Source organism: Amphibalanus amphitrite, unplaced genomic scaffold, assembly GCF_019059575.1.
Source record: "Amphibalanus amphitrite isolate SeventyFive unplaced genomic scaffold, NRLGWU_Aamphi_draft 000001F_arrow, whole genome shotgun sequence".
Taxonomy (NCBI): domain Eukaryota; kingdom Metazoa; phylum Arthropoda; class Thecostraca; order Balanomorpha; family Balanidae; genus Amphibalanus; species Amphibalanus amphitrite.
In genome coordinates, this window is record NW_024881499.1 from 2,256,696 (window position 1) to 2,274,660 (window position 17,965).

General features: G+C 47.5%; 2 protein-coding genes across 8 annotated transcripts in view; one reads left to right on the forward strand and one right to left on the reverse strand.

Annotated features, from left to right (window-relative positions):
* The first annotated feature begins 427 nt into the window (after nt 1–427).
* LOC122391675 lies at nt 428–1,813 on the forward strand. The gene has a single exon (XM_043385857.1). It carries the CDS (start codon nt 428–430, stop codon nt 1,811–1,813), a length of 1,386 nt encoding a protein of 461 aa, XP_043241792.1.
* A 1,454-nt stretch (nt 1,814–3,267) lies between these two features.
* The window catches only part of LOC122388946, a 40,118-nt gene continuing 25,420 nt past the window's right edge, over nt 3,268–17,965 (reverse strand). For all 7 annotated transcript variants that reach the window (XM_043380952.1, XM_043380868.1, XM_043380786.1 and 4 more), the window contains one exon: nt 3,268–4,102. In XM_043380952.1, the coding sequence (XP_043236887.1) occupies nt 3,897–4,102 (206 nt within the window). In that variant the 3' untranslated portion in view covers nt 3,268–3,896. The remainder of the gene's footprint in view (nt 4,103–17,965) is intronic.

A 17,965-nucleotide genomic window follows, 5' to 3' on the forward strand; every position in this document is an offset into this window, starting at 1 on the left:
CTATGCTCATTTTCATACGCAGCATTGTCGTCGCCGTGCTCAATGAGTGTGATGGTCTCACGGCGCCGGTGACGACAATGGCTCGCTGGTTAGTGTCGGCGCCGCCGGTCACAGTCAGTCCTGAGTGCGTGGTGGCACCTGCCTTAGTTCACATATAGAGACTGGTAGGTATGGGAGCTGTAAGAGGCGCCTGGGAGCCAGTCTGTAACGATGCACACGGGTGAAGCGTGAACCGGGCTCAGTTCTCGCCCAGGTAGCGACTCGAGCACATACCTATCTTCCCACTGAAGTAAAGTGACTTAAGTGAGTCAGAAAGAGAAGGCTCAGTAGTCTCGTGCTACTCAAGATGTAATACTGCATCAATCATGCCAGCTTCTAGTTGGTCTATGGAAGTTTGTCAATTGCACCTGAAGCTTCAGTAGCTGAGATGAACGCCCCCCAGAAGCGAGTGCACCCGACACCGTCGCCTCGTAGTCAGGCACCGAACGGGAGCTGGTGGGCGTCTCCGTCCGACGCCGCCGTCTCTTCCCACCTCCAGTGGCCCCTCGGCCGGGTGAGCATCGTCGGCCTGAACATCGTGCTGAGCGGCCGGGCGTGCTGGCTGCGCCGGCTGCTTTGGCTGCTGGTGCTGCTCGTGCTGCTGGCCTGGCTGGCCTGGCAGCTGACCACACCGTTCGACCGGCTGGCCCGCGGCGGCACCACGTGGCAGTTCTCCAAGCGCAAGGAGAACAGCGTCCGCCTGCCGGCCATCACCATCTGCCACAACAACAAGTTCAACCGAACCGCCGTGGAGGCCATGAGTGTGCCGGGCGCCGGACTGCTGCAGTGGCTCTCCGAGGACACGGAGCCGTTCTCCCTGCTCGACTGGGACCGGTACAACCTGGACCAGTTCTTGGAGGCGGCCGCCTTCGACTGGAGGGCCATGGTCACCCAATGCCGCATCGCCAAGTCCCACTGTCTGGAGGTCGGCGCGGTGCGCACGCTGCAGTCGCCCATGCTGGGTCACTGCGCCACCCTGGTGACCAACGCCTCCGTCCAGGCCAGCATCCTCTCCCCCCAGTTCTTCATCGCGCTCTCCGAGAGTGGCTCCTTTGAGGAGGACGAGCACGACGGCTGGACGCTGTTCCTGCACCAGAGCGACATCCTCTTCGACGACTTCGTCCTCTTCGCCGGCCTGGCCAAGCCGCTGAAGCTGTACGCCAACAGCTCCATCACGGTGAAGGTGGATACCAACATCAACGTGCTGCTGTCCAACACGGGGAAGTGCGGCGACGCCACCGCTCCTGAGCACCAGACCTGTCTGGAACAGTGTATCGCCGAGCACGCCAACCTTACCTCGGCCTCCTGCCGCATCCCCTGGATCAAATCCTCGCTCAGCCAGCCCCCGTGCACCTCCTACCGCGACTTCGTCACGTCCGGCCTCCGGCTGCCCAACTCCTTCGACGAGTACAAGATGGCCGAGGCTCTGAAGCACTGTCCGTGCATCCAGCCGTGTAGCTGGCTGGAGTACATCATCAGCACGCCGTATCGGATCGGCCTGCGGGAGACGCGTGGTGCGCTGGGCCCCGGAGAGCGCTCCTCCGGAGCGGGGCCTTCGAGCCGCGCCGAGCTGTGGTTCTCCACCACCGTGCACACCACGGAGGAGCGCCAGCTGTACCCGCTCAGCCAGTTCCTGGCCGAGGTCGGCGGCAGCCTGGGCCTCATGGTCGGCGCCTCGCTGCTCACACTGGCAGAGATGGTCGACTGCCTCATATGTGTGTGTCTGAATGCAGCCCAGAGACGACGCCCAGCCGACTGCCCCGTCCGTAACTAGGCATCTGCATTTCAGTGTTTATCAATGCTCACTGTGGCCCTAAGTCGGCATGTCTCATTTGTGTAGGGCACAATGCTTTCTAGTAACATAGAATAATATGTTTATTGAAGTGACTCATAAAATTATCAGTTTATTTAAAACATTGTGCTGTGAAAGAAATGCATGCAACACTGATATGTTTCAATGTTCGGAGAAGTCGCATGATGTTTTTCTATTTCTGTGTCCCTCTCTTATATCACGAAGCAATTTAGGGAGTTGAGAGAGATAGAGCGAGAAAGAGGAGAGAGATAAATTGGAGGCATATGATAGATGGAGAGAGAATAAAAAAGACGAAGAAAAGAGTGAATAAAAATAAGAAATGCATGGAAACATGTACGTATGATTAATTATCCGATAAAACCTAGTTAGTGTAGCTTATTGAAGGATTATACAGATTTGTGTTAAGTCCTCTTCTATGTGTTTGTTCTAATTAGGCAATTTGCTTTAACCCTCGCACGACCAGGCCATTTCTCATAACACGAACGACCAGGGGGGGGGGGGGGGGGGGTTGTTACGACCCCCCCTGGCGTTTCGAAACGGAAGGTCGTAGAGCTTAGCGGAAAAACCAACGGATTGCTCTCAACGAGATCTCGCGATTGGTGGTATATTTTTTGGTCCTAGGTCAACATTTGACCTACTTTTGACCGGTCAAAGGTCAAATTTTCGGAAAAATAGACCTTTTTCAACTTTCCGCGGCGATTGCGGCAAAACGGTGGGAGATATCGACTTGAAACCTTCACTATCGTGTTCCTTGATTAATTCTCTATCGTTTGGTATGTATTTCGTTCCCCTAGCTCTAAAAATGGCGCGTTGGGAGCGCCGGAAGTCGGCAAGGTCACAGTCGGCGGCAGAAATTCGAAAAATCAAAATTTAAATTTTTTAAATCTGATTGTATTTTTGGATTTGGGAGGTCCATTTGCTCCCTATAGAAGCTAATATTGCTGCATATTCCCATTGAGGTGACAAGAATTAGCAAAATAGTGGTTCGGGCGCTTTTCAAAAATAGTACCGGACGCTGTTCCACTTGTGACGTCATAGCTCCGTGACCTGACCTGACCCGGTCAATTTTCTTGCATCACACGATAGCCAATGCTTGCCCCAACATGCATGGGAAGTTTCATCATGATCCATCAAACAATGTGGGTATCACCGGCAGAAAACCTAGGGATTCGGCGCACACGTTTGGTAACTGTCGGCCGGAGGCTGTACCTCTTATGACGTCATAACTCCGTGACCTGACATGACCCGATCAACTTTTTTTCGGCAAAAGATGCGCAAAGGTCGCCCCAGAGGGTATTGAAAATTTCAGCCCGCTACGACAAGCCGTTTAGCGTGCACTTCGAAAAAACCTCAGGGGGGGGGGGGTTGATACAACCCCCCCTAGGCGTTCTAGGGTTAAAGTTAGATTGCAAAGACTACTTGTAGCATTTTATTAGTATAGTTGTGATGACAGCATCAGAGGAAGTTTGGAAATAAACATGACAGCCGTTGATACATCGGGCGTAATATCATCATCCTTCCCCGCGCATAAAAGGACTATGACGCAAGGAAAGTCCTTTTAATGAGGAAATACAAGATTGCAAAAACATATGGTATCGGACTGTTAGCGAGGATAAAAGTTTAAGTTCGACTGAAGCAGTATGAATTTCGCAGATGAAGAGGACTTCCACTTGAGCTGAAGGACAAAAACGAGAGGAGTTATATGTAGGTTCGCGTCTCAGGTGCGCGACAGGCTTCGCCAAGAGAAGCTCAAAACAGCGTTTGGTACAAACAATATTTATACCTCCAAATAACAGGATGAGCGGGACATGTTTCATTTCACATTTGATCGCGTGACGTATGGCCATGCAAAGACTGTTTTCTCCTCACAAGGCCAACCAAATAACGCTAAAACACAAGGACACGGCACCTTGCGTCTCGATGCAGCAGTATTCTCACAGGCCCTCCACCCCACGTCACTCTCCGCGGACCGCCAGCACGGCTCCACAGACAGACGCGGCTGGATGGGGCCGCCGCTGACACCCGGCCGCCGCGCCGCGCCCGCTCAGAGCACCTTGGCGCCGTACAGAGACTGCACTTTGGAGGTGTACTGTCGGTGGTGCATGTCGTAGTTTCGGATGTTGGAGCGCACCGAGGCCAGCATGGAGCTGAGGTCGGCCTCCTGGCGCGGGTAGCGTAGACTGGCCGAGTTGTGCGCCCGCTCCGCCCACGACTGCGCCTTGGGCGGCTGAACGTGGTTCCTGGACAGACCTGCAACAAAACAAACCGGCCGGCATTACTGGATGCGGCAAAACAATTAGCTGGTATTGCTAGATGCAGCAAAATGAACCAGCTGCATCACTGGATGCAACAAAACAAATCGGCTACCGTTAGTGGATGCAGCGCGGCATTGTATGTAATACGTGGAAAATTTACTCATGTTATTGTTCAAAATGAAATAAAACTGACATATTTTGTATATTTGATTATTTCATAGCACAATCCTTATAAAATGCATTATTTGAATTCAAATTTCAAGGAAAATGATTTGCTATCCGTTACTCATTTCTACATCACACTTACATAATTAGCATGCAAGTACGGTGAAAAGAACTGGTGAACCGGATACGATTCATAAAGACGTCAACAAAAGCTTGTTGCTAAGGAAAACTATGAACAGGCAACCCACAAAAAGCATGTAACACTCCTACTGACGTCTGGTCAGCGGACGCCACTTTTGTGTTGTGGTGTGACAATTTTAGCGGCGCGTCTATCTCTGTCGTGCCATCTCAGCGGCTCTCGCGCCTTTCTGAGCCCCCGGCCGGGCGCCACGGTCGGCCGGCCGACCAGCGTCCCGCCTGCCAGCGCCACCCGCCAACAATGTCGCCTATTCGGAGATGGCGAGTCGACACCGCCGCCCCGGGGACAAATTTAGACGGTCCGCGGCGGCGGCGGGGCTGTGTCCGCGGCCGACGCGCCCAGAATCTGCCCTTGACACGCACGTGAGATCGGCACGGTTCGCGAGATACGGGAATTCTGGTCTCACTCAGCGGAAGCCTTTTAACTTTTAGGCGTGTTTCATGTGTATTTTAATATTTTTAGTGTAGGGTGCAATCTTACTTTTATGCTGCATATTTTACTTTTAATAGGTACCTGATTTTATGTAAACCTGACACTTGTTCCGAAAAGCCATCGAATGTGGACGAACATAAGAATACATGATGATGATGATGATGATGAAGCCCAGCCACTCTATTACAGCCCTTCGTCTGTGTTTGTTCATGTTGCATCAAATGACAATATTTGAGCCCGTTTTCTCTAAGCTAACAGAGAATTGGCCACAGTCCCATCGTCAGTGAAGGATTTGCCTCTAATTGCGTCATCGGCGCTTCATCGCGCCACGGCCGGCTGGCAGGCAGTGCTGCTGCCAATGGATGGACGACTGGATCGGCTACAGGTCCGCGGTGCCTCGCTCCAGAGACCGACGACTGACGGCAGAGAGCTGGCGGCCGCTGGCACACCCGGATACAGCAGGACGGCGGTGACAGGCAGCCCTTGCATCAGGACTGGGGTGGCGGCCAACAGAACCAGACGGGAAATAACGCCGAGATGTGTTTGCAAAAGTGAGTCAAAATAAAGGTGAACTGGTACTTTTGCGAAACACTCAAGAAATGAGAGAGGTTTTGTTTTGTGGAAATACCATTCGCACTGCTACACTGAAAACCAAAACGATTCTCTATTCCCTTTGATCATGGTGTGTCATGCTCCTATAACTCTGCCGTTTTCCTGGCGGAATGCCCTTAACCCGCGCCCCGTAGGGGGGGGGGCCGAAACGGCCCCCCTGTCCTTTTCGGTCGATATCTCCTAAACGGCTGGAGATATCGCCACCAAACTTTCAGGACCCCTCCGGGCATCAATTTCACACATTGTGACCAAAAATTTTTCCAGAGGCTATGATAGGTTGGCCACAAATGACGTCAGAGTGACGTCATGTTCTGTCATTTTCGACCGAAAAAAGACCTTCGCGAGAAGACCTGTCAGGCCTACAGCTTTGAAGATACAGAAAAATGATCAAGATCTAAAAGGTGTAGAATCGACAGGGCTACAAAACTGCTATCTCGGATTTTTGAAATTTTTGAGTTTTGACCCCCAAAAATCAAAAAAGCATTTTTTGGGATATATTAGCCATAAAATCCAAAAAGCTTTTTTTGATTTTCGAAAAAACCGGAATATATGTGATAGTACCTACCGTCTTCTATCTACATACCAAATTTCAGATCGATACCTCGTTTTTTGGCCAAGTTATAGCGAAAAAACTGTTCAAAAATGATGACGTCAAATTTTCAAACTCAATTTTTGGCAATTCTAGACCTCGTAGAGCAAAACAAAGACCACCATTAGACTCCCCGTGACGAGTTGCATCGAATCGATACCCATTTTATGCAAAAATATCAACTTTGAAATTTGACCTAATTTGACCTGACCTTGACCTGACCTTCACCAAAACGTGACCTAGGCTGGCCGCAAAGGCTGCCTAACCCACATAATTGCATTTGTCATGTAAAATGGACCATAAAACATGTATCACACAACACTTTCATATTGTGACCCCCGGTGACCTGACCTCGCTGTGACCTGACCTGGTATCAGTGACCTCAGATAGCAAAGTATGTGTTTGACGAACAATGTACCATCGATGGTTTTCAATAAATTACCAATTTACTCGATTTCACAACACATTTCTTGAAATGCCTGTGAACGGTGAAAATCTGACCTTTGACCTGACCTGTGACGTCATCGGTTTGACCTAGGTCAATGAAATTTGGTCACAAGGTAGTTCCCGGGTGGGGCTATCGAACGCCGTTTGAATTTTGAAAATCGGCCGGTAACTTTCCGAGATCTTAGGGGGGGCGCCGAAACGGCCCCCCCCCCTACGGGTGGTAGGGTCCGCCGGTAGCCCTACGGGGCGCGGGTTAAAGGTAGTGTGCCACCTTTGAAAGATTTCCCATTTTATTTTTCCTAGGATAAGAAGCTTCTGTTTTTACCTAATATCGCAAAGAAAATCAAAAATGGGCCTGGAATAGTACCTTTTTCGCCTAAAAGTTTATCGGTTTTTCGATATGTATAACAACTGTAGTGGGCTGACCTGCAAACAGGCGTCGGCAACAATCGCGAATGCGGCGCACATGTGACAATAAGCAAAGGTCATTATAGTTACGACGTACGGGAATGAGTTATCAGCTGTCTAATAGTAGACAACACAATGTCGAGCCTTAAACTGTAAGCCCGTATTGGTATTGTTTCTTTTATTTGGCTGTCGAACATTATTTATGGTTTGAAATATGATTTTATGTAAAATAATTGATAAGAAAAAGCCGTCTCTTAAGTTATGACCCCATTTCACCACACGCAAGTGCCAGAAATGACAATGATCAGCTGACGCATTTTTCTTGGCAGAAGTCAGAGCGCGCGGCCCGACGCACCACCACCGCACCACAAAGTATGAGCAGAAGCCGCGCCCAAAGCCAGGGCCCCGGTAACGTGAGGTAGCCGAGTCGGGGCAGCGTGCGCTGACCCAAGCCGGGGCCGCAGCTTTGGGCGCGGTCTACCGCATCCCCGCGGGCAGCCCCGGGCTATCACATGACACCTGGAGGACGCGCGGCCCCGGCTTGGGTCAGCGCACGCTGCCCCGACTCGGCTACCTCACGTTACCGGGGCCCTGGCTTTGGGCGCGGTCTACCGCACCACCTAACAGGCGTGTTCGAAACCGCAGGAGATGATGATGAACGGGTTTATCGAAACTTGATTGGATGAGCATATCGGTAATAGCGATTTCAGTGTGTGCATTTATTGTTCATAGTGGTGTGAAATGTGGTTGGGGTACGACCGACAACCCGTCGGGGCGAATTTCGCACTGGGGTACTCAAAATTTGAAGAATTTAAGACGTTTCCATGAGTTTTGAAGGTATGGATAAGTTCTAAAAATCCGGTTCTCCTTATCTGGGCCATTAACTCCATACGGTCCAGGAAAGCTGGCACACTACCTTTAACCCTCGCCCGCACATGGGGGGGGGGGGGTGGTTGCCGCCCCCCCAGGTAGTCTTTCTGCTCTGCACTCAACATTTTTAGAGCTAGAAGGCTGATTTTTCGTATAGCTGCTCCTCTATCCTTTCTTGACGTCCACTGAAAATTTCAAGTTTCTGTGGTTTTTGGTTTCGGAGATATGACCTTGTTTTTCAGGTCATGTCATGACCCAAATGGCCATTTCTCAACATCTTGCGTTGGCTATGGGCCTTGTGAGCTTTTGACACCCTGATTTCGGCCTTTTTTGCCAGTCTTACCTCCCACCTATCATGGAACATGTGTTCGACGATGTACAGATGTCAAGGTCAAGGTCAAGGTCAACCTAGGTCATCTAAGATAATTGCGTTTTAGGCAAGCGGAATTTACTTTTTGTGAAGTTTTTTTGACTGCATTTTTGGTAAAAGCTTCTCAGATCATGATTTCATGTAATATGGACACATAACCAATCGGTGCACACATCAGTATACACACAGACACACACAGACATACAAACACATATAATTGACCTTGACCTAACTTGACCTGAAATGACCTCAGCACCAAAAACCTGGTCGGGTAGGGTGACAAAGAGGTTCTAGCTGGCCTGGCACCAGAAAACGGCATCGTCATCGGTATATGATAAGCAGCGCACTTGATATTCAACGGTGACCCAAAACAGCAACATTTTTTTAGTTTGACCTGACCTGGAAGGTCAATGACTGACCTGAGAAGGTAAAACTGGGTATCATTGGATTCGTCTCTTCCCAAAGAATCTTTTTGGTCTTTACCGCTAAGCTCTATCTCCAACAGGAACGAAATGGCGCGGGGGGGGGGGGGTGGCAACCACCCCCCCCCCCATGTGCGTTCTAGGATGGGAAAATGGCATGTGCGGGCGAGGGTTAACCCGGCCGGGCCCGGGGGGTAATCCCAACCACCGCAGCCCGGGGGGGGGGGCGTTTTTCGCCCCCCCTGTCTAACTCCGTAAATAAGGGAGCTACGGAAACAAAAGCGATACCAAACGAAAGGTCCTTACGAGACGATTCTAATGCACCTAAAATTTTTGACCTCAGGTCAATTTTCAAGGTCAGAGGTCAAGGTCAAAGGCAAAAACCGCCACATGTGTAGTGATCTCAAAGTAAGCCTTCTAGAGGACGGCAGGCTGCATCAAACCGGCAAAATTGGCTGTCAAACGAAAGAAGAGAATCTGAGGATTCTGAAAATGTGCTCAAAGTGAAAGGTCAAGGTCAAGGTCACGCTTAAAATTGACCTCAAACTTGGCACTTTTTCGCATATCTTGCGTGCTAACTTCCAAGATGTTTTGAAATGTTTTGAGGCTTATCAGTTCCCTATTTATGGTTCATCTTACGATACAAGGCTGCTCAAAGGTCAAGGTCACAGAAGAGTATCCCTGCTAGAGGCTATTTCACTGATTCAAGTTAGTAATAATAAATAAGACAATTTTGCACACCGGAAGCTCTAAATGAAGGCTTAGAGGAAAATAGATGCCAGATTCGTGATCAGCGGGTACAAATCCATCATAAACGACCTTTCATGTGTCAAGGTCAACCAGAGGTCATTCGAGGTCACATGAGGTCAACATAAAATTTGACCTTTTCCGAACAAAATATATATCATTCGACGCGGCTTGACAAGGCGAATGCGATGGTACCACTGCCGTAGCTCTAGGACCATTTTTGTCGAAGTTATTTGCGAAAAACTAAAACCACATTTCGGGGTCGTTGACCTGACCTCTGACCTCAGGTCACCAAAACTATTTTTCTATTTTTCTCTAGGTCAAACGCTACACAATCGTGCTCGTAATTTGTCTTTATCTCTAAAACTCTATTTTTAGCAGCTATTTGAAGTTTGCGTCTGTGACGCCGAAGTTTGCCGTGCAGGGGTCTAGAAAAATGGACCTTGTGACGTCATCAAGGGGGCTAGGTCCAAATTTTTTACTTCAGAAGATGTCAAATTGATGGGAGAAAAGGTACTGAAAGTTTCGCCTTCCTATCCCTAAGCGTTCGGGAGCTATCGCAAATATTCGCCAGGGGGGGCGAAAAACGCCCCCCCCCCGGGAACGCGAGGGTTAAAGGTAGTGTGCCAGCTTTCCTGGACCGTATGGAGTTAATGGCCCAGATAAGAAGAGCCGGATTTTTAGAACTTATCCATACCTTCAAAACTCATGGAAACGTCTTAAATTCTTCAAATTTTGAGTACCCCATGGTGCGAAATTCGCCCCGACAGGTTGTCGGTCGTACCCCAACCACATTTCACACCACTATGAACAATAAATGCACACACTGAAATCGCTATTACCGATATGCTCATCCAATCAAGTTTCGATAAACCCGTTCATCATCATCTCCTGCGGTTTCGAACACGCCTGTTAGGTGGTGCGGTAGACCGCGCCCAAAGCCAGGGCCCCGGTAACGTGAGGTAGCCGAGTCGGGGCAGCGTGCGCTGACCCAAGCCGGGGCCGCGCGTCCTCCCGGTGTCATGTGATAGCCCGGGGCTGCCCGCGGGGATGCGGTAGACCGCGCCCAAAGCTGCGGCCCCGGCTTGGGTCAGCGCACGCTGCCCCGACTCGGCTACCTCACGTTACCGGGGCCCTGGCTTTGGGCGCGGCTTCTGCTCATACTTTGTGGTGCGGTGGTGGTGCGTCGGACCGCGCGCTCTGACTTCGGCCAAGAAAAATGCGTCAGCTGATCATTGTCATTTCTGCCACTTGCGTGTGGTGAAATGGGGTCATAACTTAAGAGACGGCTTTTTCATATCAATTATCTTACATAAAATCATATTTCAAACCATAAATAATGTTCGACAGCCAAATAAAAGAAACAATAGCAATACAGGCTTACAGTTTAAGGCTTGACATTGTGTTGTCTACGATTAGACAGCTGATAACTCATTCCCGTACGTCGTAACTCTATAATGACCTTTGCTTATTGTCACATGTGCGCCGCATTCGCGATTGTTGCCGACGCCTGTTTGCAGGTCAGCCCACTACAGTTGTTATACATATCGAAAAACCGATAAACTTTTAGGCGAAAAAGGCACTATTCCAGACCCATTTTTGATTTTCTTTGCGATATTAGGTAAAAACAGAAGCTTCTTATCCTAGGAAAAATAAAATGGGAAATCTTTCAAAGGTGGCACACTACCTTTAAGATACTCAAATGATTCCTCAAATGATTCCTTTTAAGCATATCAGGGGTTTTGGTCTAAAACAACACCCTGATCATTTTCTTCGAACATACCCAAACTATACCCTCATTCTTTAAATACCTCCCTTTAACCTTCGCCCTGGTGGGGGGGGGGCCATTTTGGCCCCCCCCTGTGGTTTTTCAGCGATAACTCAGAAACCACTTGAGTTAGCGCCCTGAAACTTTGTATAGCTGTTTATTCAACATTTTTACATCATGTCCTTTTTTGGGGGGTTCGGGTCAGGTCAGGTCAGGTCACAAGGTCACCAAAACTGACACCACCTCTAAAAAAGTTCAAAGCTCTCTCAAAGGCACAGCTTTTATCCGATCGATGTAAAATTTACAGTACTTGAAGATGTCACCCAGCTCTACAAAATGGCTATCTCGGATTTTTATAAATGTGACCTAAGGTCAGGTCAGGTCATCGCTGCTCCCCATTATAGGTCAATGGGAGAATCGAAAAGTAGTTGTTTTTCAGCTAAATCGGGCGTGATTGTTCCTATATTTCGTTATTGAAGTGTCTTGGGTCAGCAAATCACAGCCCATGTGAAACCATTTGCTTGTGACCTCGCTGAGGTCACGCTAGGTCATCTCCCTGGTCACCAGAGGTCACCAGCGGTTTTTCTGCACTTACTTGTTATTGAATAGAGATAGAGACTCCGTTCGACGTTTATCGTGTTTGTCTCGTCAATGCGGATCGAATGATATGCAGCATGACCTATTTCGGTAAGGTCATGACCTTGACCTGAGGTCAAATTTTCAAAATGACCTTTCGAGGTCAAACTATATATCATTCGACGCGTCTCGACGAGCCAAGCACGATGGTGCATGAATCGTTTCTCTATTTTCTCGTGAATGCATGCTATAGTTAAAAACATTTTCAACGAAATTTGCCAAGTTGACCTTGCATGACCTCTGTAGGCCAAACCGTTGAGCTGAGGTCAAATCTGACGAACCTTGGCGAAAGAGCTTGAAAAGAGCTATCGATTGCTTTTTTCCGCGGCTCTCTAGCTCTTCTAGTTTCCGAGCTACAGCGGAATATGTCCGGCAACACCGAAAACACTGAAATTTGACCTATGATGACCTCTAGCGACCTCAATATTGACCTTAGCGAAAAAATGACCGAAATACTTTCGAACGTACTTGTTATGGGCTTTCGTTTGCTTTTTTCCGCGTCTTCCTAGCCCTCTTCGTTTTCGAGTTAGACGGGGGGGGTCATTTTGGCCCCCCCCCACCAGGGCGAAGGTGGCTCAGACCCACACCAGGGCGCGGGTTAATTCTTCTAATATACCCTAGTGTACAGTCTCTGCCGCTACTGTCAGATACCGTACCTGTGCCGCTCGGCGCCTCCGGCGGTGACCGGTCGGCGGGCCGGGACTGGCCGGCCGGGCGGGCGGGGAGGACGGGCAGTCGCTCCCTGGACGTGTTGCTGACCACTAATACAGCACCAAACGCGGTGCCGTCTTCGCTGAGTGCGTGTGGGCGGTGCGACGACATAACAGGCAGCTATAAGCTTGTTTTGACGCGCGGTATGAGCAGCTATAACCAGTCGCGGCGCAAGTGCGTTTGAGCCAGGTGATTCGCAACTGCCACCCAATCAGCATACTGCAGTCCAGTGCCGGCAGTGACGTACATGACACGTGATCAGACAGCTGGGCCGAAAGCGCGCCAATTTTCAAAGGGTTTGAGCGCGCCAGTTGAGTTTGAGCGTGCAGTGGAGTTAAGGACGGTTGTGCTCAGCGCGGGTGATAGCGGGTGTGTAGTGTGTTCATTGATCATTCGAGCAAAGGACGTCGTGGAGGACATCGAAAGCACAGCTGTGGAACCCAGAAGACTAAACCTGCACGACAACGCAGAGGTGGAACTTTTTGTTTTTCATTGGGGTTGTAGTTTGTCGGAGCCCAGGGTATACCCCCACCAAAACCCGAAAAGTCCCCGGATTCGGCCCACTATTTTTCGGGAGGGGCCCACATTTTCATTTACAAAAAAAGTGGTCCATCTCCAGGGAGAGACGGCTGACCCTGTCGTCCCTCCATTGGCTATGTGCCTGGTTGTAGGTACTCGGGTGACGGGTATCGCCACCATGGTCGTGGGCGTGGCGATTCGGAAACGGTAGGTAAACGCCCAAAATCACAGTCCCTATGAATACTTGTTTCTTTCGACATTTGACACAAACATTACTCAGTATTGGAGCAAGGCTCTCTCCCTACGAGTAACAATTCAAGCCACTCGTGGCAATTGACAACGAAGACCTAAACAGGAATACGTTATTTTTAGACTAAAAAACTTAAAACGAGTCCATCTTTGTATATTAATGCCACTGTCGTCTGGAATACGTCTATTACGGAAACGGGTAGTAGAAACCGGAATAGTGACTGATCAGACATGAGATACTTTGCAAACGAGGACAACATACCGAACACAATGCCGCAAAGGAACCTAACACTGGATCTAAATAATCTCAACCTGAGGAAATTAAATAATAAATGCCACAGCCTTTTCATATCACCGAATACTTCAATTAACTAGAGTCTAGATGATCTTTTTCAACGAGCAAATGTATTATGCATTGTTTGGCGAATCGTAAACAAAACGCATACTCTTCACAGCCACGATGGCTAGGAAAACATAACGGCTTGTTTGTCTGCCGCTGAGACACTGAACGTACACCGATTTTCAGGTAAATCGAAAGACCCCGCCGTTTACCGTTAAAATGTTAATTGGCCGTTAATTCGTTAACGATGCAAAATACCACCCCAAAGAGGTACATTTTCGGAATAAGCGCATCGAGGAGGCCCTGTACACCGATTTTCAGCCAAATCGAAAGACCCCGTCGTTTCCCGTTAAAATGTTGATTGGCCGTTTACTCGTTAACGGTGCAAAATACCACCCCAAAAAGGTACATTTTCGGAATCAGCGCATCGAGGAGGCCCTGTATACCGATTTTCAGCTAAATCGGAAGACCCCGCCGTTTCCCATTAAAATGTTAATTGGTCGTTAACTCGTTAACGGTGCAAAATACCACCCCAAAGAAGTACATTTTCGGAATCAGCGCATCGAGGAGGCCCTGTACACCGATTTTCAACTAAATCGAAAGACCCCGCCGTTTCCCGTTAAAATGTTAATTGGTCGTTAACTCGTTAACGGTGCAAAATACTACCCCAAAGAGGCATATTTTCGGAATCAGCGCATCGAGGAGGCCCTGGATACCGATTTTCAGCCAAATCGAAAGACCTCGAAATATGCTGCTGTGAGGCTGATATTCGTTGCTGCTGAATTGACAGACGTCGCCAAAACCTTGCATTTGTATCAGATGCGTCATGCTGGCTTACATATGACTTAGTTTGCATTCTGTTCGCGAGCCTGTCAGTAAGATTATCAACACTAATTATCGCACAGGATTGGTTTTTTTGGTCGTCAACGTTGGTTTTAAGTGTCGTCATTTTAGCCAAATATTCGTGCTGATTGGTGGCATTGTGCCAACTGACAAAATTGCGAACAGAGTGATATTTCACTTAAATGTATTTTGATTGTGCGTTCTGTGGTTGTTGACACGCAATATTATGGTCAGATTATGGTGATAGAATGCTACATAGGGTGAAGGCTTAGGTTGGGTTAATTTATTTCTGAAGCTTACTGTTTTGTGTCAAACTTTTCATCTATGCTTATCTATTTGTTAAGCGCAGCCCACAGGTATGAAATATTTAGTGAGAAAACCCAAAAGTACAGTGGCGGATCCAGGGGGGGGGGCCTCCCAAACGGCATAATTTTAACATTACGCCTATGGACGAGGCATGGAAAGAATCGATAAATTGTTATGGTTTGCCCCCCCCCCCCACAAAAAAAAACTCTAAGCTGGATCCGCCACTGCAAAAGTATGATGAATGTTATGATTTTTTTGCTTCACACTTTCATGTTACATGTTAAGATTTTTTGGAACACTTTCAATATGATTGACTTAGTATGCTTAAGAAGTGTGAAGTGATTAACTTTCATATCATGCTCACTGTCTCAGCGGAATAATATGTTCTTAACAGAGCACCTTCAATGTTTTTAGCATCTGGAAATCAAAAAATGTCCTAATTTATTGATATCTTCGCTTTCTTGATATATCTCAATCATCTGCTTCTGTATGATACATATTTTGTTCATTTTCATGTGTTTTAGGCTGATTATTAATTTTCCAATGTTGGGGTTGTAGTTTTGCCATTGGGGTTGTACTTTTAAAAATTGGGGTTGTAGCTACAACCACCACAGTATATAAAGTTCCGCATGTGCGACAACGACTTTTCGGCGTGCCGGAAACCGGAAAATTCACCCAAGAGACGCTTGGTGGGCGAGTTTGCCCGCACCCGGTGTAGATCTGCATGACTATTTTACGGTCAGCGCCCGGACCCGAGCAGTGCGCAGTATCTGGTCCTATTATCCCTTTTACAGGGTCCGGCATATAAGTTTTGTCTTGTAAAAATGTGTCGTGTAAGCTGCTAGGTGAAAGTCAGCAATTGTTACAGGATATGCATTGCTCTAATGACATCTCTTTGGTAATGAACAGTTATTTAACATACACGCCATTTTTGCGTTGCTGAAACCACCGTTGATTTTCGTGTTTTATAACCGAAATAGATATTAAATATCCATTCATGATGATCTCAGATTTACTTATCCCAAGTTGCGTCTTATCGGAAGAGAAACGGTGAAGCTATGTCCATGCTGTTGTCGTACCAATGTAAAACATGAATAATAATAAAAGACCAAATGTCTGTGAGTTTTGGATGTGTTACGATATAAAAAGGGAAATCGGACGAGGGAGCTGAGAGTAATGAGACAGTTTCTGAGCAAGTTCTACGACGAATATACCTAGGGCATTATTATTTTCCCTTCTGGGTTTATGTGGGGTCTAATGCAAGAATACATTGAGATCAGTGATGGAAATCACAGAATAATACGGGAGTGTTAACCCGCGCCCCGCTGGGGGGGGGGGGGGGCAGAATCTGCCCCCCTCCCGTTGTTCGCCAATAACTTCTAAACGCGTTACGCCAGCGACGTCAAACTTTTAGTACGTAATCATACATCAATTTGACACATTCACTGAAAGTTTGAGCGAAATCCGTCGGAAAATTTTTGATAAATTGACGTTTTAGTGACGTCGTGTTCGCCATTTTCGCCTCAAAAACGGCAAAATTTCAAACGCCGCTAACATCTTCAATTTTAAAGGAATCAAGACGTAACAAAAAAGGTTATACGTGATTCTACTTTGTCTATCAAATAGCTATCTCAGTTTTTTTTTAAATGTTGAATTTCGGCCCAACTTTTTTCAAAAAACTGACTTTTTTGGGAAAATAACCATAAAATCCAACATTTTGAGTGTATCGTAAAAACCGGAATATATGTCAGAGAACTGCTCTATGTGCACCTACATACCAATTTTTATAAGAATCGGTTCAAAAATGTGGGAGTTATTTAAAATTTTATGACGTCACGACACACAATTTTTTTGAAAAATGAATGTTTTGGAAGTTCTAGACCTCGTACGGAAACAAAAATAGCACCATTCGATTCGCCGTGAAAAACTGCATCAGATAGACACCTTTTTAGGCCTTAACAACCATTTTCAAAATTTGACCTCACTTGACCTGACCTTGACCTGACCTCGACCTGAAATTCATCCAGAGGTGGTCCAGATCACTTATTGAGTGTGCCTATTGAATTCTATGAGTAAAATGACCCATAAAACATGTGTCACACATGCCCTTTTCTATATTTTGTTTTTGGTGACCTGACCTGACCTGACCTGACCTTGACCTTGACCTTTGAATGACATTGTATGCAACGAATATTGTCTTGGTAGTCTAAGAACACGTTTTGGGCAATCAGCCTCATTCCATTCTTCGGCAACTACGGTGCAAGGCCGATGCTGTAGAAACTTGCATTTTGTACCCTTGACCTGACCTTGACCTGACCTCTGACCTACTTAAGCAAAAAAATTGGGCTCTTAAGACCCGCCTTGTTGAGAGCTTTCGATTGCCGTTTTCCTCGTCTTTCTACGACCATCGGTTCGGAAGTTAGACAGGGGGGGGGGCAGAATCTGCCCCCCCCCCCCCAGCAGGGCGCGTATGGCTGAATAGCCCAGCGGGGCGCGGGTTAAGTGGTATAATGCGAGTATAGTTTGCAAAATATTCCCCTTATACGCTTAGAAGGAATACTAGAGGTTTCGATGTAAGGGTATTTTGGTAGATTAAAAGGAGTGTACTGTGGGTATCGCAGGGAATAGAACAGGAATCATATTCCTTTCCTCTTCGGTACTTACTAGGGTATATTAGAAGAATTCAAGGGAGCTATTTAAAGAACAAGGGTATAGTTTGGGTATATTCGAAGAAATGATCAGGGTGTTGTTTTAGACCAAAACCCCTAATATGCTTAAAAGGAATCAAAAAGGTTTTCAGTGTAGGGTATATTAGAAGAATTTCAGAGCGATATTCAAAGAAAGTGTATTTGGGGTATATTCGGAGAAATGATCAGGGTGTTGTTTTAGACCAATTCCCCTAATATGCTTAAAAGGAATCAAAAAAGCTTTCAGTGTAGTCCTCCAGCGGCTGAGCTTTTCATAATGTGTTGTTAATCGTTCTTGACAACGGCATCAACGACCTCATTCTGGACTGACAGCGTGCACCAAGTTTCACGACATAACGGGCACACAGCAAAGCAAAAGAAGAGTATCCTCAAGTATCCTCCGCAATCCTATCCGCAAGAGTATCCTCCGCAGCTATACGGCAGTTTTCGTCTTACTTGGTATACTGTACCGCAATGCATTACTGCTCTGCGGGTCAGTCTACCTTCAGGATCCAGGCGCGCGGACTAGCTTACATCC

Coding starts and splice junctions, on each gene's coding strand:
- LOC122391675 (XM_043385857.1), top strand. CDS start 428: ATGAACGCCCCCCAGAAGCGAGTGCACCCGACACCGTCGCCTCGTAGT.